Below are 25,407 nucleotides of genomic sequence, written 5' to 3' on the forward strand. Positions count from 1 at the left end.
CTTGGAAAACAGTCACCACCAATGAGATCCAATTGGAGGATAATTCAATGATTCAAGGAGAAAGAGTGTCTGTTGAGCCTAAATCTACTAGCTCGCAAGCATCCGGGCATCAGCCAATGACCCTAAAGCCTATTGCTAAGGAGCCAAAGATATCTTAGATGACTTTAGTAGATCTCACCAAGGCCATTCAAGAAAGTCTTAGAGACAATCGTGCTCTACAAAACAATCATATCTATCCAAGAAGGGAGCAACAATGGTGCTCAGTTTGCTATGATCCGCATAGTACCAGTGAATGCCCTACTTTTAGAGTAAAATTTAACGGGAATTGCAATGCATGTGGGAGGTATGGTCATCAAGATAAGGGTTTCATAGTATTTAAGCGCGCGATGACCAATAGACCAACCTTAACATGGACAGACACACCTTGAGTGCTTGCATTGATGCCGGCCCTACCTCTTGAATGAACATCACAACACATGGTCCCTAGGGCCCAAAATGTTGTTCAAACAACACCCTTAACACCTCCAGTGCCAGGACCGCAACCACCACATCCGAGAATCACTTTTGTGAATCAAGTGGGTTATGAGTCATCTGCTGCTTGTTTGGAAGGCTGTGAGGAAGATATAGACCCTAATATTGCCTATGGGATTGATGCACTTGAAGAAAGTCCACAATACTACATGGAGGACTATTGGGGACAAGTCAAACTTGTCTATCAACTAGCTGCTCTTGCTACAAGAGGCCAAAATATCAATTACATGGCCAAGAGACCACCTCTTCAATGCTATGAGTGTGGGGGTTCACATTGTGTAGCCGAGTGTCCTATTAGGCTACAAAAGAATGCTACACTAATGCAAACCAATCAAGCGAGCACATCTACAATGCCGATACTTGTGTGTAATTGATGTGGCATAGAACCTTTGATTGCCCAATGTCCGAATAATACAAATGCACCGAAGATCACGCCATTAAACTTGATTGAGATTACGGAGGAGACATCACAAAATACACCTAAGGTACCAGTAAATGTACTTACACGATCTGTGCTCCAAAATCAAAATTATATTCTTGAAGAGACACGGCATCAATTGCCCAATCTCAGAAGAAGAAGAAAACACGAAGGAAGATATCGCAAAAAGCAGGGAAGTCAGACCCCAGTTCAAAGACCAACATAGGAACTGGTGACGATCCCATATATATGAACGAACGTTGAAGAGTATTCTGATTCAATGAAACCATGGAGACCAAAAGGACCACTAGGAAGGAAACCACCCATGTCTACTTGTAGCTTCAAGATTTTGTCATTCAAGTGAATCTTGTAATTAATCGAGCACATCCTCTAGGCTACATATTTATAATTGATCATAGATTTGACACCAGATTTATAATTTATAATTGATCATAGATCTGACACCAGAATTCACTCGGCCCCATTGCAGTATTGTTACACATGTAAAATGGACATTGATGTTGGGGAAGATTCTCCTTATATGGATGTTCTACGTGGGATGACTGAGTCTGACAATGTTGATTGGGTCCACCTAGCAGCAACCATAGACACTTGGGGAAATAGGGGAATGACCTGGGTAACACCTGAGGGGGATGAAATGCCACAACTTGTACCCTTAAATATGATAGAAGCAATGCATATAGCTTTTGATGACCTACAAGATGAAGGCTTGATTGGAATTGGAACCAGTAGCGTCTCACAAGACTATAGCCCACACAATTTGGAGTCGGAATCATCAATTGGAATTGACTCTGAGGATGAAGAATCTGAGTTAAAAATCTTAATGCAAATGTGGGGACAAACCATTTAGGGCCCAGTGGTACCCTAGATGGCAATCTATCCAAGGGAGCAGAAGACTCAAGTGGCGATTCATCTAGTGAGTCTTCACTAGAAATTGACCGTGATCAAAAATTAGACAAGAAGAGTAAGAGATATAAGAGGCAACGATATCTAGCAAATGGGCGTGCTAGAATAAATGAAAAGAAATCCACCGTAGAATGGCTTAACTATATAGGGACATGTGATGCTCATCGAAAGTTGGTAGATAACTGGGGTGAATACCTTCAAAGCGTTATGTAGTGAAGTCCACAACCCATTGAAATCACATAGCTAGAGGCTACAAAGAAGCCAAAGTTGAGCCGTACCGTAAGGAGACAAAAAAATCAAGAGTTAGCTCAACAACAAAAGGAAGCGAAAGAGAAATCACAGTCCATAGAACAACAAGACCCCATAGACTTACACACTGCACCTGAACATTGCAAATCCTACACCACAAAGTAACATAAGGTTGTGTATACAAAGGCACAGAGGACACCTATCGATGGAAGTAATGGAGTCTATGACGGTCCAGTGATAGTTAAGGAAATAGAGTTAGCAGACCCAGGAGAAGAGTCCAAACCTGTTTTCATTGCCCAAGATCTGACAGAGACTGAGGAGTATGTACTTAAAGAACTTCTCAAGGAATTCAAGGATATATTTGCTTGGACATATCATGATATGAAAGGTGTTCCACCTTCCGTGGTGCAACACACAATCCCCATGAATAGCATGGCTAAACTAGTCCAGCAACGACCCTACCCAATGGATCCTAAGTATGCAAAGATTGTTCAAGAAGAGATTGAAAAGCTTGTCAAATGCGGATTCATATATCCTATTGAGCACTCAAATTGAGTGTCTCCACCAATAGTGATTGTGCCAAAAAAGACTCAAAATGTGGTGGATCTCAAGAAGGTCAATGCCGCCACTAAGAGGGACCATTACCCCTTGCCATATTCAGAACATGTGCTTGAAAGAGTTGCAAGAAAGGAAGCTTATAGCTCTTTAGATGGGTACTCTAGATACAATCAAACCACAATTGCACTAGAGGACCAAGCTAAAACGGCTTTTATAACCGAATTCGAAGTGTTCGCATCTCGTGTTATGGCTTTTGGCTTAACCAATGCTCCTGCTACCTTCCAAAGATTAATAAACACTACTTTTAGAGAATATTTGAGGGAGTTTTGCGAAGCTTTCTTAGATGACCTTTGTGTTTATTCTTCTTGGAAAGAACATCTATCATGTTTATGAAAAGTGTTTGAGAAGTGTAGATTGTATCGCATCTCCTTAAACCCTTTTAAATGCCAATTTTGGGTTAAACATGGAGTCATTTTAGGGCATATAGTGTCCAAAAATGGTATTTCCACAGACGAGAGCAAAATTAAAGCCATTGCTGATTTTCCACCACCTACAAACTATAAGGAGTTCAAAGGTTCATGGGTCATGTTGATTATTATCGGCCGTTTATTTTAAACTTTGCTAAGATAGCTCGTCCTTTGTACAAGCTTCTTATTGAGTTCCACTGGACCGCACAGTGTGACCATGCTTATGAGTCATTGAAAAAGACCTTGACAAGCGCTCCCATTCTATGAGTACCCGATGTGCATATTGATGCATCAAACTTTTCTTATTGGGTTTGTTATAGCTCAACCAGGAGAACATAAATTGGACTAACCCATTAGCTTTGCAATTCGTCAATTGAATGATGCTGAGAGAAACTACACCACTACAGAGCGGAAAGGTTTCCTATTATTTATGCAGTAAAGAAATTTTGTTACTACCTTCTTGCCAACAAGTTTGTTTTCTATGTGGATCATCAATCCTTGTTGTATCTAGTAAATAAAACTTGTTCCACAGGAAGAATTACATGATGGTTGTTAATTCTTCTTGATTTTGATTTCACCGTTGTGATGAGACCTAGTAAAAGACATGTCATGGTGGATCATTTGTCTCGCATACCCAATGGTGAAGCCCCTCCTGGAGCGATGATGAATTGCCCGATACTTCCCTATTCCTAGTCGAGACCATGCCTGAATGGAGTGAGAAGATTGTGCACTTTCTAGTTAATGGTTTCCCACCCAAGGAGCTTCGTAAGGATATAGCTCAAAAATTGTTAAAAGAATATGAACCTTATTCTCTCATTGCATGAAATCTCTACAAGCTAGGGAAGGACGATATTCTTAGAGGTTGGACTCGTGAGGATAAGTATTTATACATACTTCAAGAAGCCCACATGGGTATAGCCGAAGGACATGTCTCAGGGGAACTAATTGCTAGAAAGGTGTTGCAATCAGGCTATTGGTGGCCTACCTTGTTCAAGGATGCATTACTTTTTGCAAAAGGATGTGATGGATGCCAAGGTTACAAGATTACACAATGAAAGGATAAGATGCCCTTACATCCTATTAAATTGACTCAACCATTTGAAAAATGGGGTTTAAACTTTGTAGGCCTAATTAGTTCGGCAGCTCGTAGCACTCAATCTCAAAATATTATTGTTGTCACTGACTATGTGACTTGATGCAAGGTTAACTGCCAAGTTTCTCTTTGAGAACATTATTACAAGATTTGATTGTCCCTTTAAGATTGTGAGTGACAATGGTACTCATTTTATAAATGGAGTGATAAAGGAACTCACGATAAACTTCATGATAGCCCACCATAAGTCCACGCCTTATTATCCACGAGCAAATGGCCAAGCTGAGAGCACTAACAAGACCTTAATTTCTATCTTGAACAAAACAGTCAAAGCTCATCGCACAGATTGGGATTTGAAGCTGACATCAGCTATATGGGCGTACCGTACTTCTTACAAAGTTTCTATTGATTGTACACCAATTTTTGCTTTTCAAGGAAAAGCGCCCACCACTAGGAACCTCTAGGGCTCTAGTACCATCATAAGCAATACATGTGAGTGAAGTACCAAATTAAGATTTTACATTGTGGCACTTTTGATTTTTTTTGTTTGTTTGTTTTCAACATTTCAATTTTGTAACTTTTGGGGGGTCATATGACACTGTTACCCTCCCCAGGCTCATCACACTAGTAAACTCCCTTTATAATACTTAAGCTAAAGGTTAATAGGGACTAATCCCACCAGAAAGCCCTAGTACATTGCACACAATGCTGCCTAAATTGGATTAAGAGTCTAAAGTAACCCTTGATTATTAGGAAGGCATTCCCCATGGTATTAAGAGAAGATCTCTAACTCCTAACTTGGTCAAACTATCTTAGTCAGACTGCTTGATTCAGAAATCTAGACACAAGGATTATGACAAAAAATTATATAGAATCTAATGTGTAATCTAAGCGAATGTGTTAAATATTGTGCTACCAATCCATTTAAAGCATACAAACATGGATCCAAAGAAAGGAGAAAAGAGGCAATGCTAATGGACAAGAAAAACCTGTTCGTGTTGATGATCGCGCTTTATTCGAAGAGTGAATGAGAGAAATATTCCATAAAGTTCAAAATCCTAACAGCAGCAACACGTTCCTGTACACACTAGGAAACACAAAGAATACCTCTAGGAGGCACATCAGTGGGAAGAGGCACCAACCCTTATTAAACACAATCAAACAACATAAGGAACCCTAACCTAAATATTTGCACCCCCTCCTCCCCAGAGAATCAAGGGAACAAGATATTGTAGAGATTTGGAGGTAACCCTAAGGCTAAACCCCTATCCTCATCATCGTCGAGAAAAACAAAGTCATCATCCATGAGACCATACGTGCCATTCGTGTAATCATGTAAATCTTCTTCATCATTAGAGGCACAAATGCTTACTAAGAAGGTCACTAGACGTCTATAGTCATCTTGGTCAAAAGGGTAGGTTTGTGCAATGGGAGAAATTCCTCTCACATGCTAGTGTACCTACCAAATTCCATTCACATGCAAGCACCGGGTAGACTATGTGAAACACTTGTGAAAAGTAAAGAGGGTACCTCTGACCCAAGGTAGGAGTGGATGACTTTATCGTACTAGCCATATCTGTACACACAGATAGATGACGATTAGTGTGCAAATTTATAAGGGTCATGTCAAAAGCTCGTGTCCTTATGCATAATGTGTTTTTATGATATTGTGTCATATATAGAACTTGTAGGTTTCTAAATTTTTACTTGGTGGCTCTTGCTCTTTTACTTTTCTATTTTGGTTTTTGTGAGCATAAGGCTTTATATATACATTCCCTAAGATTAGAGATTGAGAGGTCAGGGAGGAAGGTTAAGAGGGGAGTAAGTGAATGATGGATGTCAGCAAACACTCCCCCCTTCCTTGGGTAGATCATACCTTTTGGAATGATATCGTCACCTTTTGAAACCAATTGTTCCAAGTTTTCTTGGGTGAAGACTTTGACCAATAGTTTTTGACCGCCCTAGGTATTTCATCTAGTTGCAAGGGTGGTAAGGTACTCTCCCATGATTTTATTTGTAACATTGTTGTAGGTGGTGAACTTACAACGGGAGGTGCAAACTATTTCTTGTTTGTATGGATATGTACAATGGTAGGTGGAGGTTGTGTCGAAGCTTCTATTTTTGTATACGAACTACAAGAAAGCAAGAAGCTTCATTCGTTTTTTCTATGGTTGAGCTGAGCGAAACAAGCCTTTCTCACTTCGGTACCCAAACTAGCTCCAGATCAGGTGTATAGTGTTCTGTGATCTTTCCTTTCCCACGATCTTCAATTGGCTTTATTGTCACGGGATTTGACTCACATGGGTCAGGTGACAGGTAAGAACACAATTTACGTTTTGGCACCCAAATTTGATCATTTCCTTGATAGTAGTCTTGGGTTTCCAATAGTCGTCTAGGAATCCAACGCAATGTTTTCTTACACTTCTGGGAGCGAGTGGGGTGTTTCTTACAAGGCTCCTGTTTTTTAGCATCAGCTATGGTCGCTAAAGAAGCTTTAGGGACCCACTTGTATGTTTTCTTTGTTATATTAGGATGCGCTTTGTGTGTCTCAAGCTTTGTTTCAACTACAAAAGTTGAAGCTCTAGAGAGTTGGGCTATAGGGACATATGGTTCAACTTCCTGGACATGCACTATTTTGGGTTTTATTTCCTCGGGAGGTAATATTTCAGGGACTATGACTTGAGTGACAGGGCTAAGAGTTGGTTTATGCGTTGTGACACTCCTGTCCCCCAATCAATAGTGCATTTGGTCGCTATCATCCACGTGTGTCCTAGAATTATATTACCTTCCATAGTTCCAACAGGCATGCCCAAAAAGTCTTAATCTACAACCTTGTTGTCCTAACTGACAGAAGTGTGTCAGATTCCAAAAATCGTAGTTTTTTTTTTGTTGACACCCTTGACTTGGATAGTACTCACAGATAGGGATGACTTTCCTAACTGACATCACACCCCATATGACAACAGATTATATTTAGCACCCGTGTCTAACAAGGCATTATATAGCACTTTCCCATAGGGGCTATTTAGTTCAATAGGGTATCGTAGAGGTGTGTCAAATTTTAACCAATCATCCTCTGTTTCAACTTGGAATGCATGTGTAACTCCAAGGTTGGCCTCTCGTTGGCGTCTTATGAGTTGTTGTTGCTCCTTAGCCTCAGCTTGAGCTTGTATCTTCTTCAATTTTGTTTGTGCTTTGGCTGCTTTTTTTTTATGGATGGCACGTAGCTCCTCTTGGCTTAAAGGATCATAATATCTTTTAAATTTGCTCCCATTGAGGAATCCAATGGTTTCAACTCCATCAAGAGTTTTCACATGAATGGTACCTTGTGGGGTGATTTCACATACTCTTTATGGTTCTTTTACTACATATTTCAACTTTTTCTTCTCGTTACTCACTCCATACATAAGTAGTTTATCACCAACATTGATATCTTTAGATGAGGGTCTTTCTTCATCTAATCCCTCAAGGATATATAAGCGCTCAACTAAAGAGTTACCATCCCAACCTTCTTGGGAAGCTGCGCGTAGACTAGGAATTACAAACTCCCATGGCATAACTGCTTCTTGGCCATATACCATTTAAAACCCAAGGCATACAAAATAAGCACACATCAAAAGTAAATCAATGTGAAAAGACTTTGGGGGTCCAAAGAAAAGGGAATTAGTCATGCGATATTAGCGACCCTAGACTTGTTTAGTTTTTTACCTTTACAACTGTTTATGCATTTGATTATATTACAATTTAATGTTTACTGTTGACAAATTGTTTAATATTCTATCACCAATCAATTTGTGTGCCTACAACTCCATATGCTTTTTAATTGTAGATGAGAATGCACTTACTATGACAATTTTGGCCGATTTTGTAGTGATTGAAGAAGGTTAAGGACATTCAATCTCGAATGTTGTTCCAACTCGACCAACGGGCCTCATCTCAATAGCTTCCAAGGACAGAATCTACATCATGAAGGGGGGCATGTTAACTCTCGCAGACACCCTATCACCTTCGACGGACGCATATTATTTATTTGATTAAGTCATGGACCGGGCTTGTCGGTCCAATAGGTGTGTAGGTGATCATCGATGAGAGGCGCACCATTTATCTTATTTTTACAGTAGTTTTGCAATGACCGGCCACTGTGGGCGCCCATGTGTGAAGGGGCCAAACTCTTATAAAAGGTCCATTTGACCTAAAAATCCTCATTCTCTGAGATGTAAGCTAAGAAGTGATCTTGCTCCATCTCTATCTCCTTCTCTTTCGTGTGCTCACAGGGGTGTGTGTGTGTGTGTGTGTGTGTCTGTTCTTGAGAGAGAGAGACAGAGAGAGAGAGAGAGTGTGTGTGTGTGTGTGTGTGTGTGTGTGATCGAGCATTGCGGTGGCATCGGCAGCGGGCGAGGCGGTTGAGCACGGCATTAGCGGTGGTTCCTTCTTCTTCGCAGCACATGATCCTTCACGACAGGAGCATTGAGCGGTGAGTGACACACCCCTACCCCTTTGAGCTTGCTAGGATCTTCTAGTTGTGTGTGTGCAGCCTTTCGAGGCTTGCACACAGTGCACAGGCAAGTTCCCAACTTTTGACACGTATGGCAAAGCGTACACCATATACACAAGGTCCTTGGCATACTCAAGATTAAGGAAATTTCTATGCTTGGAGTGAATGAAATCATAGGTAGGCCAATTGCGTTTGCAATTTTCACAAGAGGCTGCAGTCAATGACATTTGAATGGTCACATGCTAGAGTTCCACCTTGTCTCCCCCATGTTCTTTCCACTACACTGCTTTTTAATTGCTTCAAGGTGTCATGGATCTTTAAATATACCTTCTCTATTAGCGTAATCAACACATTGGTGGAAATCCTCATTGCCCTCATTGCTCGAGAGAAACAGGTTGCATATCTTTTGGAAGTCTCCCACGACCTCTCGTCGTGGATCTCTGAATTTATCTTCTCTATTAGCGTAATCAACACATTGGTCGAAAGCCTTGTCACCCTCATCGCTCAAGAGCAATAAGTCGCATATATTTTGGACGTCTCCCATGACCTCTCTGTTAGAGCCTTCACCATGTAGTTGGAATTTGGGGTCCAAAACAAATGCCACCCCATGCAAACATGTAGGCATTTAGAGCCAACATCTTTTTGTAGCCCTCGTCGCTACTTGCACCTTCTCTCTAGCAATAAATTGGTTTAATTATTTTGTTTTTCTGATAGCTTTAGACATCAACCAATACACCTTGCCAATTACAAATTTGATGGATCAACAATCCTCAAGAGCTCCATGTAAGGCTTGCTAATACCACATAGCTTCTCTGTATTGCACCCAAAATAGGCGATTGGACAAGAGCCACATATCTTTGGGTAGCATCCTGATATCTTGGATACTTTGAGAACCATCCCTCCCATCTTTGATCAATGATCACTCAATCAATGCTACTTTAACAACTTATAGACCATCCAAAACATAGTATGCAATTGCAAAGCAAGCTTCATAGAAGATTTGGAGAGCCTTGTTAGCTGACGCCCCAAAATAGGGCATAGGTGAACTAGTACTCCCTGATAAATTTCACCACATGGTTGCGTCTAGCAAAACTTGATTTATATATGGAATTTTTCCAATTTCTTTTGAGAGAAGGTTTAACGTATGGAACGCACATGGTACCCACGTAGCCAAGAGTACTTCTCTTGGATGGCCAAGCCTACATCCTTGTAGTTGAAGGCATTGTTGGTCACAATTATTGTAACATTTTGAGGGCCCCTACACTATTGATGGAATGCTCATACACCTTTGTTAAAAAGGTCATTGTCTTCTCTTTTAGAGAGGTATCAATCTCCTCCAAAAACATTGAGCCCTTAGAAAAATTACCAATATGTTCATCAATGATTTCTTTTACAGTTAGTTGGTCCATCCATTCAGCACTATGAAGCAGTCAATTATTGGCACAAAATCAAGCCCTATTTGCTTGAGTATCTTGTTTGTGGTGCCCTTAACCTTATCAACATACCTTGTGTGCATTTTATTAAATTGCTTGAGTATCTTGTTTGTGGTGCCCTTAACCTTATCAACATACCTTGTGTGCATTTTATTAAATTCAGGTATGGCAAACCCTTTTTTTTCCAATGGACATCAAAGCATTCCTTAAAATAGGATTTCTCATGACATTGAATGAAATCCCACATTCCATGAATGTCTTCGTCCACTTTAGGTGCAATGTGTACATGTTTTGCTTTTATAAAGCTGTTGTAAATATTTGTGGGAAAGTGGGCCTATTTCTTGCACTTGGGCTCACTTGTGTTGATCCTGCCACACTTGACAAAGGAGCCTCCAAACACTGGTCTATTTGCCCTCGTGTACTTATATTGTCTTCTTCACATCCTCACATATTTCCATCAAGGCTTGGTTAGAGGGTCCAGCTATATCTAGCCCAAGTTTTTGTCTTTTAGGAAGCCATCCTTTCTCTATGCATTGCTTAACATAGCCTAAAAAGTGAGCCCAAATGTCAGCAAGCAGTGCTCCACAATCTGACACATTTAAGCCAACACCAAATAGGTGCTCTTTGATGTGAGTTGCATTCTTGTTGAAAACACAGCTGCATGTGTGTTGCATTGGAGCTTGGATATAGTTTTTCCACGATGAAGCTGTTGCACATATTCCCACTCCTTTCCTTGCACCATATTTTGCAAGCTTTATTACCGCTTTCAACTTTATTGATGCTTCCTAGAATGTTCATGGATTGTACAATTAGTTTTTCCATCCATAAAAGTGCTATAAGTAACCAAGTACATGTAATTTTTGCAAAAGTACAATGTGTTGGGGTAAAGGCGCTACGCCTTTTGCCCGCCCGAACGTCTAGTGTTTGGCCGTCCGTCCATGTGTGTACATACCCTTATTCTTCATTACATATGAAAATAAGGAGCTCCTCATCTTTAGTCTTGTGAGGCTACTCCACCCACACCGTCTCCCCTTCCATGCATGCACCGCACCGTGCGCGCATGCATGCGTCCGTGCACACGCGCACTCATCAATTGGTATCAGAGCTTCGGAGACGAACCGCGTGCGGGCGATCGCTTCCCGGCAACAGATATGGGAGCAAAGAAGCTTGGCCATGGCGGCTTGAGCTCGACGTCAACAGATCCTACTCGACGGCGTTGGATCGGAGCTCCTCGATGAGCACCTGGACAAGATCGTGGATCGCGGATTCTCTAGCGTCGTGCGTAGCTCCTCTCGAGGAGAAGAAGGAATCTTTGAGAGTAGCAAGGCATCTCTGTAAAAATAGAGATGTGCAGGAACAGATAGAGTTCTTGGAAAGCTTGTCTTGGTAGAGCTTGGAAGCTGCAATTGCAAGGCTCGTGAGCATTTCGGGCAACTAAGCCAAAGGACTGCAGGAAATCGGCCATAGAGGCTTGTGTGTGCAAGGCTTGTCGAAGCTTCAGTGCAGAATCGGGTTGCGAGGGAGTTGGTTGTGTGATGGTGTACAAATTGGACCAGGTCGGCAGCACATCTCAGAACCGGGAGCAGGAATTGGAGACACGGCAACTTTTGGGCAGCGCTAAGGAAGTGCAAAATCCGGACAGCAATTGAGAATTGAGCACGCTTGGAGGGAGTTGCTTATGTGTTGGTTACACACACACACACACACTCAATTGCAGTAGACAGTGGGCAGCAAGACCGAGCATTGGAGAGGCAATTTTGCTCTAAGGAGAGCTAATTGGGGGCACGCAGGCCCGAGTGTAGGCCTTAGAGCTTGGAGAGCACTGCAGGAGAATTGAGCAAAGAGCAATTGGGGGCAGCATTAAATTGAAGCTTGGAGATTGGGAGCAGATCGGACAGCGCTACTCCATTGGGGCAGATCGAGTATAGAGAGAGCACACTCCATTGGGGTCGACCAGTGCTACAACAGAACACACACACTCAGACGATCGACAGAGCTCGTCAAACTCTTGTGCAGGGAATTGGAGTTTTTTTTTTTTTTTGTTAAATTGACTCTCACACACCTTTGTGTGCAAGAGCCCACTCCCACTAGGGGCCTTGACACCTTGCCCCTTGACAAACCCCGACTCCTCGTGTGCAAGGGTTAAACCCCTCCCCCCCCCGAATCAACCCTCGAGCTTGGCGAGCAAAAAAAAAAGTGAGAGAGAGAGAACTTGAGAGATAGAGAGGTTTGGCAAGCTCTCTTGATCGTAGAGAGCAAACACATTGTGTACGGCTACTACAGGCGGCGAGTAAGCCCTGACATCGGCCCATTTCCTCAGCATTTCTCGGCATTAGAGACTCCCACTCGGCGGCGGGAGGCGACATCGGCAGTAGTTTTCGACAGTGATTCGACGATTTTGTAGCGTTTCTCCTCCATGGCTTTGAGCATCGGCTATTGGTATCAGTTTACAACATTGATTTAGCAGCTCGGCTTTAGCAATTCTTCTCTTCGTTTTGCGTTGGTTCGGCATCGGCCTTGAGCTCGGTGATTAGCCGTCCCGGTGCATCGGTTTCGACATTGATCAGGCAGCTATTCGACTAGCGCGCTTTAACACGGCGGCGGAAGCCGACATCGAGCGTTTTCTTGACTCCGAGCACAGGCGGCCATAGCATTGGCACTTCCACCCAGTGGCAGAAGACGGCTCCGATGGCCATCCCTGGCTTTTCGACTTCAACGGTCATCTCCAGTTTCGGCTTCGACCGCACATACCAACACATATGGCTCTGACGGACCATTCCAGAGCAGGTTTTTCCTTGAGCACACACAGCTCTTGGACAGCGTTTCTGATCGATGTGTTTGCCGATCAATGAGGTAGTAGTTGCGAGTTCTTCAACGGTTTTGCTTACAAGTTGCAAGCAGCTTGTGTGGAGCACTAGAGAGCATTTTTTGCACAGTTTGGTGCAGTTTCAGGCTATGTATGCTTATATGGATACAGCTTGAGCTAGGTATAGCTCGCAGGTAGCAGATTTACAGGTTTACAGGTGTTTTTTGGACGTGTACACGTCCATAGAGCCACTCAATTAGGAGTGAGCCAGTTTGCTAGGCTTTTGGCAGCGTATGTAGACCATTTGTGGATCTATTTACTGAGACACTGTGTGTCTAGTTCATGCAATTTGGTGAGATTTTTTGAGTTTTTGCTCGGTTTCTAGGAAAAACTCTGCCGGATTTTTTCCAGATTCTCGCCATGGTTTGCACGTATTCACAGTTTGGTCTCTGATGGTTTAGTGGTTGAGTTGACTCCCACTCTGTGCAGTTTTTTGGCTTGCGATTTGCGTTGAGTTTTGACTCATTTTGCAAAGGAAATTCTCTTCATTTTTCCCCGTCTTCTCGCCATAGAAGTTTGCAGTGTTATGCCATCTTCTACACTGGTCGATATATTCCCACTTTGACAGTGATCGAGTGCTTACTCTCACTTTGACACGTTTTGTCAGTTTGGACACAGTTTGGTGTTCTTGTACCCACCCTCACAGGAGTGAGGATTATGATTGTGTATGCTTGTGTGGCTACAGATAGACAGTCACAGGTTTCACAGGTTTTTGCAGATATTTTGCAACCAGTTTCTCTCGTGGGATGCATTTTGAGCTAGTTTGCTCTCTACTAGCGTATATGGCTATGCGCTTTACGCTCGATTGAGCAGTTTGTCCCAGTTTATGCTTGCAGAGTTTGCAGATTATGGAGTTGCTTTTAGGCATATATGAGCGTCAGTTTTGATGCAATTGATCGTGCTTTTGAGCATTTTATAGTGGTCGAGTTACCTCCCACTTTGTTGCCAGTTTGGCATGGTTTATGATTGAGATTGTACATGAGGTTTTGCTCAGTTTACAGGGGACATTCTGTCATATTTTTCCCAGATTTCTTGTCATACTTTGGTTCTTAGCCATACATTTATGGTATGCTCATAGTGGTTACAAATTTCCTTTGATTTTTCTTCATGTTCTCACATCAACGCATATTCCGAGCATGAGACTACAGCATGCAGGTTACAGGTTTTTACTATTGAGCTACTGGTTGGTTTATGCTTGATTAGCGTAGTGGTCATCTCCCACTTTGTTGCCATTTTGGCGTTACTTATGGCAGCAGACATGTGTGACATTGAGAGACGGCTGTCTCGTACTTGCCGATACTTGCATTGTTGGCATTGCGGTCACATAGGGCACATTAGACATCGTTGTTTCAGATGTATGAGACATCAATGGAGATGTATGCGAGATGCAAATACGGCTTTGACACATGTTAGAGAGACAGTTCCAGTGGCAGTCTATGCTAGTGACGGTGATGTCACACTTGCCGCCAGTGTACCTCTTGCAGATTTTTCTATGGTTAGCACACTTTCTCCACAGTGGTTACTAGATAGCGATGCATTTTTCCACATCACACCATGTCGTGAGTGGTTTAGTACATTTTCTAGTGGGAGACTTGGCTGTGTGCAATTGGCCGATGGCTCGGTGTTTGACATAGAGGGTGTAGGAGATGTTTGTTTGTCATTGCCTAGTGCTGCATCATACACGCTATGACATGTGCGCTCCGTTCCTTAGCTGTTGATCTCAGTGAGATAGTTGGCAGCTTTTGGTTGTCAGGTACTGCTTAGAGAGCAGCCTTTCCAAATGCATTGCGGTTCACTCGTGATTGCCAGAGGAGCCCGCAGCGGCCTGGTATATCATATGCATGTGTCTGAGGTTCGTGAGGATGCAGTCTCGGTTTTGCTGCTAGTATGCTTTGAGCGAGAGAAGAGACGTGTCTTTTTCACCAGTGATCTCCATTATGCTCAGGAGACGGAGCATTTAGCTATGCAAGACATGCTAGTAGACATTGTAGAGACAAAGATAGAGCAGCAGTGCTCTAGTGAGACATAGCAGGTGTTGTCAGACTTTGTACAGGCAGAGGTAGAGCAGTTCTTCTCCCTAGAGACACAGGTAGAGCTGACAGATATGGAGTTTTTTGACATGCTCATGTTAGAGGCCAATGAGTTGGTGCCAGGATGCACAGTTTTGTCCATGGGTGAGAGGGACGTAGCTTCCCCAGTGTCGGTGTTGACACATCCATACGTGATGGGTAGTCCTAAGGATGCAGCTTTTGCAAATAGCACAGGGGAGGCGAGTACAACCACTCTTGTGCAGATTTCGTCAGCGTTCGGGCGTCTCATGTTCGACTTGTTACTGTCGAGGCCCGACCTAGCAGCTGCAGTGGGAGCATTTGCAGCAGGGATTTTCAGTCATACAGTGGCTGACACTAGCATGACGCTTCGTGGAGCTTTGCAGACCATACAAAGTTGTCTACTGGATTTACATGCAGGTTCTACCGTGGGTATGCACACTAGCTTACCACCAGAGCCAATACGACTGCGTGTAGATTGACAGAGTGAGCCAATGGTAGGTGTAGGTTGAGAGAGTCTCTCACCTATTTTCTTGTACATACTAGTAGTTTAGCTAGTAGGCCTCACTCATCGGCGCATCGCCTTTAAGTGGGAGATTGTTGGGGTAAAGGCGCTACGCCTTTTGCCCGCCCGAACGTCCAATGCCCGGCCGCCGCCCATGTGTGTACATACCCTTATTCTCTTTTTTTTTCGACACACCAGAGGGCCCACAGGGGGAGGTGCTTATCCCTTCCAAATATTAGCCATGTTACATGGTCGGGCAAGGGCCGCGTACCATCGGGCAAGAGCCACGCGTAGGCATCACCATGGCCACCTAATTGATGCACCACATGCTGGGAACGACGGAGAGAACTCGTACATACCCTTATTCTTTATTACATATGAGAATAAGAAGCTCCTCATCTTTAGTCTTGTGAGGCTGCTCCACCCATAACGGCTTGTGCTTCTCCCCTTCCCCACACGCACCACACCGCGCATGCATGCACGCTTCCATGCACACGTGCACTCATTACGATGTAATTTAGGGATTCTAGAGTTTAGAGTTTAAACAATTTTCACTAGTGTACATTAACATATGAGGCTTCTAGCTTACTCAGAGGTAAAAAGAGCCAACTCATGAACAACTAAGTACACGAGTTGACAATCCACTGTTCATCTTTTCTTTGAAGTAAGAGTGCAAGTTCAAAACACAAAGAGACCTAAAAACATAATTCTACATGAACATGAAGGTAAGAATCAAAGCTCAAACACAACCAATTTACGCTTAAATTCACCAATGACCTTCTCCTTTCTAAGTGGTAACAGTTGTTGGCTCATACACAACTAGTGAATTCTAAGTAAGATTCCATTTATGCTCACTTATGAGTTAGAGTGTTGGCTTGAAAACAACTAAGCAAGCCCTATTATATGCCTTAACTACAAATGGAGTCTACTTGGAGGTAACAATATCATTTCATAACAACTAAGAGGTTTGTTTGGTGTGCTGCTCTTGTCCACTTGGCGTAAGAATGAAGGGTCAGAGCAACCAAGAGAGCTCCCTACCCCATGCCAATCTTAGAAGTAAGAGAAAGTGCTCAAACAACCAAGAGAGCTGCTTTTAGGGTGCGACCCTATGCAAATTTCAACCCAACTTGACCCTGCTAGCAATGCACTACCAACTGGCTTGCGTTGAGTCGTTGCAGTAGTGACAAGCTTTAAAGTATTTTTTGAAGTTGTCCGTGTGTGTGACACAAGAGGCACTCTAAGAGGTTCTTTTTGAGCTTGTCCAACGCCCGTGTGTGACACGGGCCTTAATGAATGCTAGATGGATGGCCAGGATGTGCAGCCCCCCCTCCCTGGACTTTCACGTGGAGGGCTCAAGGACAGGGAAAATCCTCTATCCCATTAAAAGGCTTTTGCATTAGGGATCTCTAAATAAGAGAGAATGGGCAAACTTCCACTCCATAGCTATTTCAAAGGAGATGAGTCCTCTGCGTTTTGACAATGTTCCATAGTTGAGCACTTTTTGGCCAATCCTACTGGCTTTCTTCCTCATGTAATAAGAGGGGATTGGAGGGATTGCCAAGATAGGTCCAATGGCATACATGATCTTGTTCAACTAAAGATTTAGCCAGATCAAGGGTTTATATGTATTCCTTTGAAGAATGAGGAACCCTTAGGAGAGAACACAAGAAGTTTTGGACAAATTCTCACAATAATTCCCACATTGTGACTTACCTCAACATCATGAGCTTCTGTGAGGGAGGCACCGCATACCTAGCTGGTACGATTGGGGGCAAGGGCCGCCGGTCCGATGGGGGGGCCGGTGGTCTCCTGCCCCCAATTGTACCTTGCTAGGTATGTGGTGCCTCTCGAGCAGAAGCTCATGATGTTATGCACTGTATGAAAAACACTGAAAAAGACTCCGTTCTCCTACATGAGAATTTCTAAATCTTCTTGTGGAAAGGGCACCTGCTAAACAAAATTACAATTACGGACCCTGCAAGCCGATTGGCCTGATTTGAATAAGACAATTGAAGGGCTCACAATCTGTAGCTAGTTTATGAACCTCAGAACCTCTAGCAAGCTAGGAAGTACAGCATAAAAGAGGCCAAAATAAAATGTTTGATGCCTCTGCCCACCCTTCCAATTTGAGTACAAAGGTCCAATCCCACCTCTATTTCATTTGTGGCATTGGACTCCATCAGTATGCCTAGTAGCTCAAAAATAGAATTTTCTAGGATGATGCTACAACTCTGGTCTAAGATCTACTAAAGGGGGGTAGGCCCTAAGTACTTGATCCCTATCTAATGTGGTTGATTATTGAGCTAGAGTTAGCACAAAACAAAGAGAGACACTCCTAGAAGCTCTTCAGAGAGCAAGGGCCATTGGCAACCAATGCATTAGTATCATCAGCACATTGTGAGAGGCAAAACTCTTTGTTCCTCTTTTGATCCCATGGAGTGTGCCCCTTTCCATGTGACTTTTGACCAAGCAATTTACACCATCCCTTGCAATATCAAATAGGAGGAAAGCAAGGGGGGGCAACCTTGTCTAACTGATCTAGCCAGTCGGAGGGTTCATTTGCTATTATTCTGAGTCAAGCATTTCCAAAAAGGATATGGCAAAACTCACAGAATTTGTCCATATCCTATGGCTGAAACTGATTCTAGAGTCAAGGACCATTCTAACCTATGATAGACCTTGCCAAAATCAATCTTAAGGAAGACATTCTTGTGTTGTTTCCATGTCATTTCTATTTCTTCACAGAGATGAATGATGGCATCAAGGATGTATCTCCCTCTCATGAAGTCTTTTCGTTAACACTCACCCACTTCATGAGGTGCAAGATGAGCAGATTACAAGTTACAAGCTAGAGAGCTCATGCTAACCATGGTGTTTTGACTTGAGCCTAGCTAGATATAAAGAGGAAAGACAGCATGGATTCAAGATGTATGAGCCAAGCTTCTGGTTTGGATTCCTAAAGGCAAGATTGAAAGATTACACAATACACATCAAGTGATGAAACAATGCCCAAAAACACTCAAAACTGTGAAATTTTTAATCAAGTCTCTGGTCCATAATATAATGATGTGATTGAGAAGATAACATGAAATTGACCAGGTATATAACTCATGAATTGGGCATGGCAAGTGGTACAATACTTGGACTGCAAGAGTACGTGGAACACACAATACAAATGGTGATTGGTAAATAAACCAACTGGACTTGTGGAAAGGAAATGCAGGAAGAATTCAAGGGAAAAAGGCGAAACCCATATGTGCACAGACTTCAGGGGTAAGTTGACCATGTATCTTCAGCTATACACAGAAAATAAGCTCAACTTATAGAGATTACTGGAGGCTTAACTAAAGGCAAACTCCTCCATGTGTACATAGTCATTTCAGGCTTCAAGTGAGCCAATACTTGTTGGTAGGTAGAAAGGAGAGCGATATAGACACGAAAACACATACATCAGAAACCTCAGAGAAATATTTTCTACATTGCCCAATAGCACCAACGGGCTGGCCTATCTCGGGAAATTAGCAGAACCTGCCTGTTGGAGTAATCGAACGAAGGGTTAAAAAGATTAGGCATTCCTTTCACCTCCTTCACTTCAGACAACCCACAATGCCCATTTGTAAGTTCTGTGTGTCCCTTGAAAATATGTAGACCAGTCCCATTCACAGCCATAACTGTGTTTGAGTTCCCCCATACTTGAGGGATTGAAAGGTGCAGTTGATGGGAAGCAGGTTGAAATGCGTATGTGCAAACCAGCTGTGCCATTCGAACCGACCATTGTTGCATAAAGCATCGATTCAATGTTGTATTCTTCCCACCGATCAAGACCATATCTCCTCGGGCATACACAGACTGCATCTCCTGCCTTGGTGTAGGAAGACAAATTCCAACCCCACTGGGCACACGAAAATCGAGAATGTTTATGTTATCCTGTGTACAGCAAATTCCATCAAAGGCCTCCATATCCGAAGAACTCAACCTGCAATAACCAACATACAGACTATAGATATGAGAGAGAGAGAGAGAGAGAGAGAGAGAGAGAGAGAGAGAGAGAGAGAGAGAGAATTTAACCTTTGCCTTACACCCCCACTGTACTCAGCATCGGCATTATGCACATGCATCGCACAAACTCTTTTTCCGGGTAGCTCTATGTAATGAAGGCCCTGCGCATTCAAACTGTTCACATCCCATATGCTGATTGCTTGTTCCTCAGCCAGAGCAAGCTTGCCATTGTTTCTCCATTGCACGGGACTGCTATAGTCAAGACACTTGATTGGTTGCTTGGTCTCCCAAGTCATGACTTTTTCTCCATCCCTGATGTCATAAACAGCAACTTGCTTAAGGGAGGTTCCAGCCGAAACCATGAGAGGTCCACATGGCCTATACCACCATTTAGAGGACTCATTATACACACTTGGGTCAGAGAAGCAAACATTTGCCCGTGTCATGGAAGACCCAAAACTGTGGCAGGCAGTGCTATCACGATTTGACGCCAAGCTACGTAACAAGCAAGAAGTTTGAAGTTCTGGAGACCTCTTAGGCGGGCTGCATTGGGGTGAAGAATTGAGATCCAAACAAGTGAAGTGGTTTTCTATATGATGTGCTGCTAATGCTTTGCTGTGGAAATCCCATGAGCAGAACCCAGCATCTAATGCACTTCCAGAGGTTGAAGCCACAATATATGTCTTGGCGGGTCCATCTGATCCAGGAGCTCTTATCATCCAACAGTCACTCCATGAAATAGTAGGATATCCTTCAGGACATTTGTAAAGAGCTTTTTCCTGCAAGATCAAAGGAAATGAAATTTTGCAGTAAAAAGTCATATCAAAAAAAAAAACTTCCTTATTTCACAAGTTCCACAAGGGAATTACCAATGGTTGTTGTTTGACTTTTTGAGTCAAATAACAACCAGTGCAAGACCACAAAGGAATTACCCATGGTTGTCGTTTGACTCTTATTTCTTGAGTAACATAACAACTAGTGCAAGGCATTGCCACCCTAAATGTTTCTCAGCCTAGATCTATCAATTCCTCTAAGCAAAAGTGGCTTTGATGCTAGTTTTGCATCATGAACAATCACTGACATCAAAAGATGGAAAATTTAACAAGCACTGAAGTCTATAAGTACTATACCTCCATATTGGCAACATCGTAGAATGAGCAGCAACCATCATCATGTACAAGCACAATGGCTTCACCATCACATGCATACCACCCTCCTGTGGCAACCCTCTGGCCAATGGGGCAAAGAGGACTAGAGTGCATCTCATCAGACTCCACTTCCAACTCATTATCTGGTGCAAGATCTACATATGTGTCAGAACTGTTGAATTGTAAAGTTTCATCACATTGCAAGAATTGCAGATTTCTGTCTGCCTCTTCCATCCCAACTTCTGCAAGGTAGGGAGCAATTTGTCCTGGAGGACACAGCATTTTCAGATCAAGGGGTCCTCCTATGTTTGGGCGATGTGCACCACCATTTAGTTCTCCAGGATCATCGAGATCTGAGATGGCCTTTTTGATAGCAGTTGGAGGATTATTATCTACAAAGCACTTCTCCGAGAGATGAAACTTCACGCAGTTACTTGGACACATTCTTTCATTCAAGTGGGGTGCTTCAAACTTGATCTCATTCCGCACTTCCAGTATACTCGAGCAACATTGGTCTTTGCCATTCATGGGCCTTAATCTTGTTTGATTGCCTACAGACAAATGAATAAGACCAGCAATATGTACATCATTAGCAGAAAAGCTCTGGGAGACACCATTTTCCAGTTTAGAATGCAAAGCAGCCCTGCTTTCCATGACTCCGTTTTGAAGGGAGATACGACTCCTGAGAAGCTTCCTGTGGGGAAACAAGCGATCCTCAAGCTCCTGCTGATCATATTTTAGCCTCTCAGTTTTACGAGAGGTTGAATTTGACAAAGTTGATGGTTGATTCCGATGTGACAACTCGGTGACTGCAGGTTTGTTGACTTCATCAACAGTTATGCTGAATGGAGGGTTTGATTCTTGGCAAGATGAGCCAATGGTGAGCTCAAAGAAATTTTGATCATTTTCTTCCAGGGAAGCATTCTTATGAAATGCAAAGAATGTGGGATTTGTCCTTTCTGTCACTGCTTGTCCAATGCTGGACATTTGCCCCTGAATGTCAGAAAGCAAAGCCATAGAGCCAGAAGGGTTATTAACATCAAGCATCTCCTTGGTTTTCCTTAATTCTGATGCAATTTGACTTACTCTGCCCTCGAGAAGTGCCAATCTTTGATGCAGAGAGGCAGTGTGATTGGAATGGTCATCAGCTGATTGTTGAGTATCAGATCTGACAGCATCAACAGGATGAATATAACCTGATTCCTTGTTTGATCTGGACAAAGAACTACTATTCTTCCTTGAATCTGATGCTTCAACATATATGTTGCTAATCTTCTGATCTTTTTGAGCCTCAAATGGGGCCCTCACAGTAGTTCCTACGGGAACTGCAGATTCACCTGAATTTCGACTTAGACAACTGCATGCATCTACTCCCTCATTCTGCCATTTCAATAGACTCCCAGAAACTCCATCAGAGGTTAATTTCACAAAGTCCCTCCCAAGACAAGCAAGTGTCACTGCATCCCTCTGTTCTGCAAAGTGGCCTAAAAGGATTCCATCGGAACCACAATCAATGTCATTTTCTCTCTTTCCATCAAAAAGCCCGGCATGCTTGTCATCATCTAGGCACTCTTCACATTGAGATTGCAAACTGGTGGTTATGGACATCGCACATGATCCCATGGAATATCTCCTATCAGGTGACAGGACATACAAAGGCCCATCTGCCCGAGTGTTCCCCTCAAATGATGATCGTCTGTATGAAAAAGTATTAAGGCATTCATTTGGCATACCTTGCAAGACACTTTTGTCATCGGCAGCATCGATTCTCTTGACTTGTGATGGCAATGACAAAGTGGACCGCCTAAAATCATGATTGGCCTCCTCTTTCTGCAGTGAATTTCTGCAACTTTGGTTTCTGCTGCTATGACTAGTACCTATTTGAGATGAAGTTTGTTTTAAAAGAGAAGGCTTAGAAGAAGCTTTCATACCTTCTTTATCGTGAAAAGCCTTTTGAGTGCGTGCACGTGCAAACGCAGATCCAGAGAGGGAAACTTTCTCGTGATTCACACACTTTCTCGGCTTAGAGATGGAGCAGGAGGTGGAAGGATGAGGTGGAGCAATGCACTCTGCGCATTTTCTTGATTTGGGAGCTGCATGGGCATTGCATAAGTTAGTGGCAGAGAGAAAGGCTTCTGAAGAAGCAGTGATCGCTTTGGGCCGCTCCTTGGACTTCAACTTTGCACAGAGGACTGAGGAAGAGGTGGACGAGGACTTGCAGGAAGCAGGCAAGATGCCCGGCAGGGCCTTGTTTCGTTGTCTGGAAGGCTTGTGAGGGAGCGAAGAAGGGGAAGGATCAATGGAGAGAAGTGCAGCTGATGAAGGAGGAAGCGCTGCGACCTTTCCTGCCCCTCCCCCTCGTCCTTTCCTCCGCTGAGGAGACATTGCGCTCTCTCTCTCTCTCTCTCCGCCAGATGTTAGCAAAGAGGGAAACTGAACGCTCTAAAGTGACATGCCCGCCAAATTTTAAATCCGAATAAGCGCGGACTCAAAGTTTGGAACTTTGGAGAGAGAGAGGCCCATTGTTGCCAATGACAACACAAACAGTAGTCGACAAATATGATGTGTGGAGTTTAGCCACCACATAGGTCTAACGATACATTGTCATGTCCCCGATCGACCAAAAGTCCATGAATGCCTCCTAGAGACTTCCTCACACTACTCTTATCACCTGCATTGCCTAACCTTGGTCGTGTTGGGTTGTTATCATTGTCTGATTGTGTTAGGATTTGAAAGCCAACGACCAATCCAAGGGCCTTGAAAGTGTCACATGGCACGCAAGGAAACACCAAGGATGTCAATGGAGTGGCAAAGTAAAAAAAAAAATGGTCGCCCATAGGGACACTCGAGATCCAGTGTAGAATATTCGGAAATGGGCATTCTCTTCATCTACTCGTCCAAAACAAATTTAGAAAATATTGCTTAAATGTAATAATACAGTAGTAAATATTGCTTAAAAGTAATAATACAAAGCCAAGTTGCAACCTTAGTGTGCATTGCCAAAGCCCCATTGCTTGATGTCTACGTGTGCAATCTTCTCACTGGCTCCATGTAATTACCTATTTGTTTTTATGCATGCATAAAACTATGGATCTAAATTAATGATCTTTGTAGCATATATTCGTTTTGATGTTCTACTTTTGTAAGTTTTGAAGCTTGAACATTGGAATTTGGAATGGCTATAAAATTTTGGAAATTACATGAATTTGGAATTGTTATGGGAAAATTTTCCATTTCATCTAGATAGGCAATCCTCAAATATGAGTGTCCATTGAAACTAGTATGTGACCCGCGCGTTGCTGCGGTCAAGGAAACATGGCATGTATTCTCATAGGGTTATCTTATGTTCCAATTAGAACACTATCAATACTCTCTTTCTACATGTATAGTATATAGTATTTCGAAAAATGGTGCATGACACAACCTCTTGATAGATTTTAACAAACATGAATAAATATAGGATGCTGCAACGCATTCTTTAAAACCAAGCTTGGGAGCTTTTTTTCAGAAACATTGTCTTTCATGAGGTGCTAGCTTTTGTTCAACAAACTTAGGAGTGCTCTCCTTCTATTGGGGTGGGTAGAGAGAGAGAGAGAGAGAGAGAGAGAGAGAGAGTCCTCCTTTTGGTTTATCTTGACCTAGCAATAATACCAAACTTGATGGTAGAGATTAGATAAGTTAGCATGGCGTGAAGAGATGAATGCTAAGAGAAATCAATGTGAATAAAACTTTTTTTGGAAACGGAGTGGGTTCTATAATTGGTTTCAATGATAGGAACACAATTGGATTCAATGTTTCTACTCCACTCTCTTACTTCTATCCTTGCATCTTTCTTATGAGCAATGCATGGTAGCAGTGCACATCATAACAGCCTATATAATAAGAAGGATGTCTTTTCCTTGGTCTACCTAGGGTTGACAAAAGTGCTACCAAGTCAAGAAGTACAAACTGGGTAAGCTAGCAAGTTGTGAAAGATGAGGACCAACAACTGCTACATTGTGTAAGAAAAGATTCGGGCTCATAGTTTCCAATGTACCAAGAAAATTTCAAGTTCAAAGAGATGTTTTGGCTTTCTATTAATATTAAGAATGTGATTGACCCTTCCATCTATGTTTCTCTCTAGATGACTCGCTTGCATCTCTATCTATGTTTTCTGCACAAACACAGTAATGGTTTAAATCATTGCCTAATCACAATAATGCATAAGCAGCTTAATACAATAAGGTTCATACTATTTGTTCATTTACACTTTCACGTCATTGCATCTTTAGCTGTGATAGAACTGAAAGTAGAATAAGGTTGCTTGGTTGTCGATAACTTGAAATCATGCATGCCATTGATCTTTCTCTCCCTCCCTCCCCGAATTAAAAAAGCATGTTCCTCTTTGTGAGAGTATATTGTATTCAACCATATACATGCTTGAGACTATTCCCTTATGCACAATCTATATCATACCAACCGTTTGGCTTAGCTCCTTAGCTCGTGCTGCCTTACATGTGGGACCAAACAATGAGGCAATGTAGGAGAGCACCTTTTTGTATGCACATTACAAATATCATACCCTACTTTAATGTTCACCTTTTGATCATGTCAAATTTATTTTCTTACATTTTAGCTTGGATCACTACCTACATTTCTTTCTCTCCTAGAAACTTCATGGACTCAATTTG

General features: G+C 42.6%; 1 protein-coding gene across 3 annotated transcripts; it reads right to left on the reverse strand.

Annotated features, from left to right (window-relative positions):
* Positions 1-18,656: 18,656 nt before the first annotated feature.
* Positions 18,657-23,159, reverse strand: LOC147418371 (KIN14B-interacting protein At4g14310-like). Of its 3 annotated transcripts, none has more exons than XM_086507286.1 (4): positions 21,824-23,159; positions 20,720-21,730; positions 19,659-20,368; positions 18,657-19,566 (listed from the first exon to the last, which is right to left on the reverse strand). In XM_086507286.1, the coding sequence occupies exons 1-4, from the start codon at positions 23,120-23,122 to the stop codon at positions 19,065-19,067; spliced, it is 3,522 nt and encodes a 1,173-aa protein (XP_086363412.1). In that variant the 5' UTR covers positions 23,123-23,159; the 3' UTR covers positions 18,657-19,064. The 3 variants fall into 3 exon arrangements, with proteins under 3 accessions (XP_086363412.1, XP_086363413.1, XP_086363411.1); XM_086507287.1 differs by having other exon boundaries at positions 20,720-22,567; positions 22,669-22,804; XM_086507285.1 differs by having other exon boundaries at positions 20,720-23,159.
* Between the last annotated feature and the right edge of the window lie 2,248 nt (positions 23,160-25,407).

This window comes from Adiantum capillus-veneris, chromosome 30 (genome assembly GCF_014529385.1).
Source record: "Adiantum capillus-veneris isolate H3 chromosome 30, ASM1452938v2, whole genome shotgun sequence".
NCBI lineage: Eukaryota > Viridiplantae > Streptophyta > Polypodiopsida > Polypodiales > Pteridaceae > Adiantum > Adiantum capillus-veneris.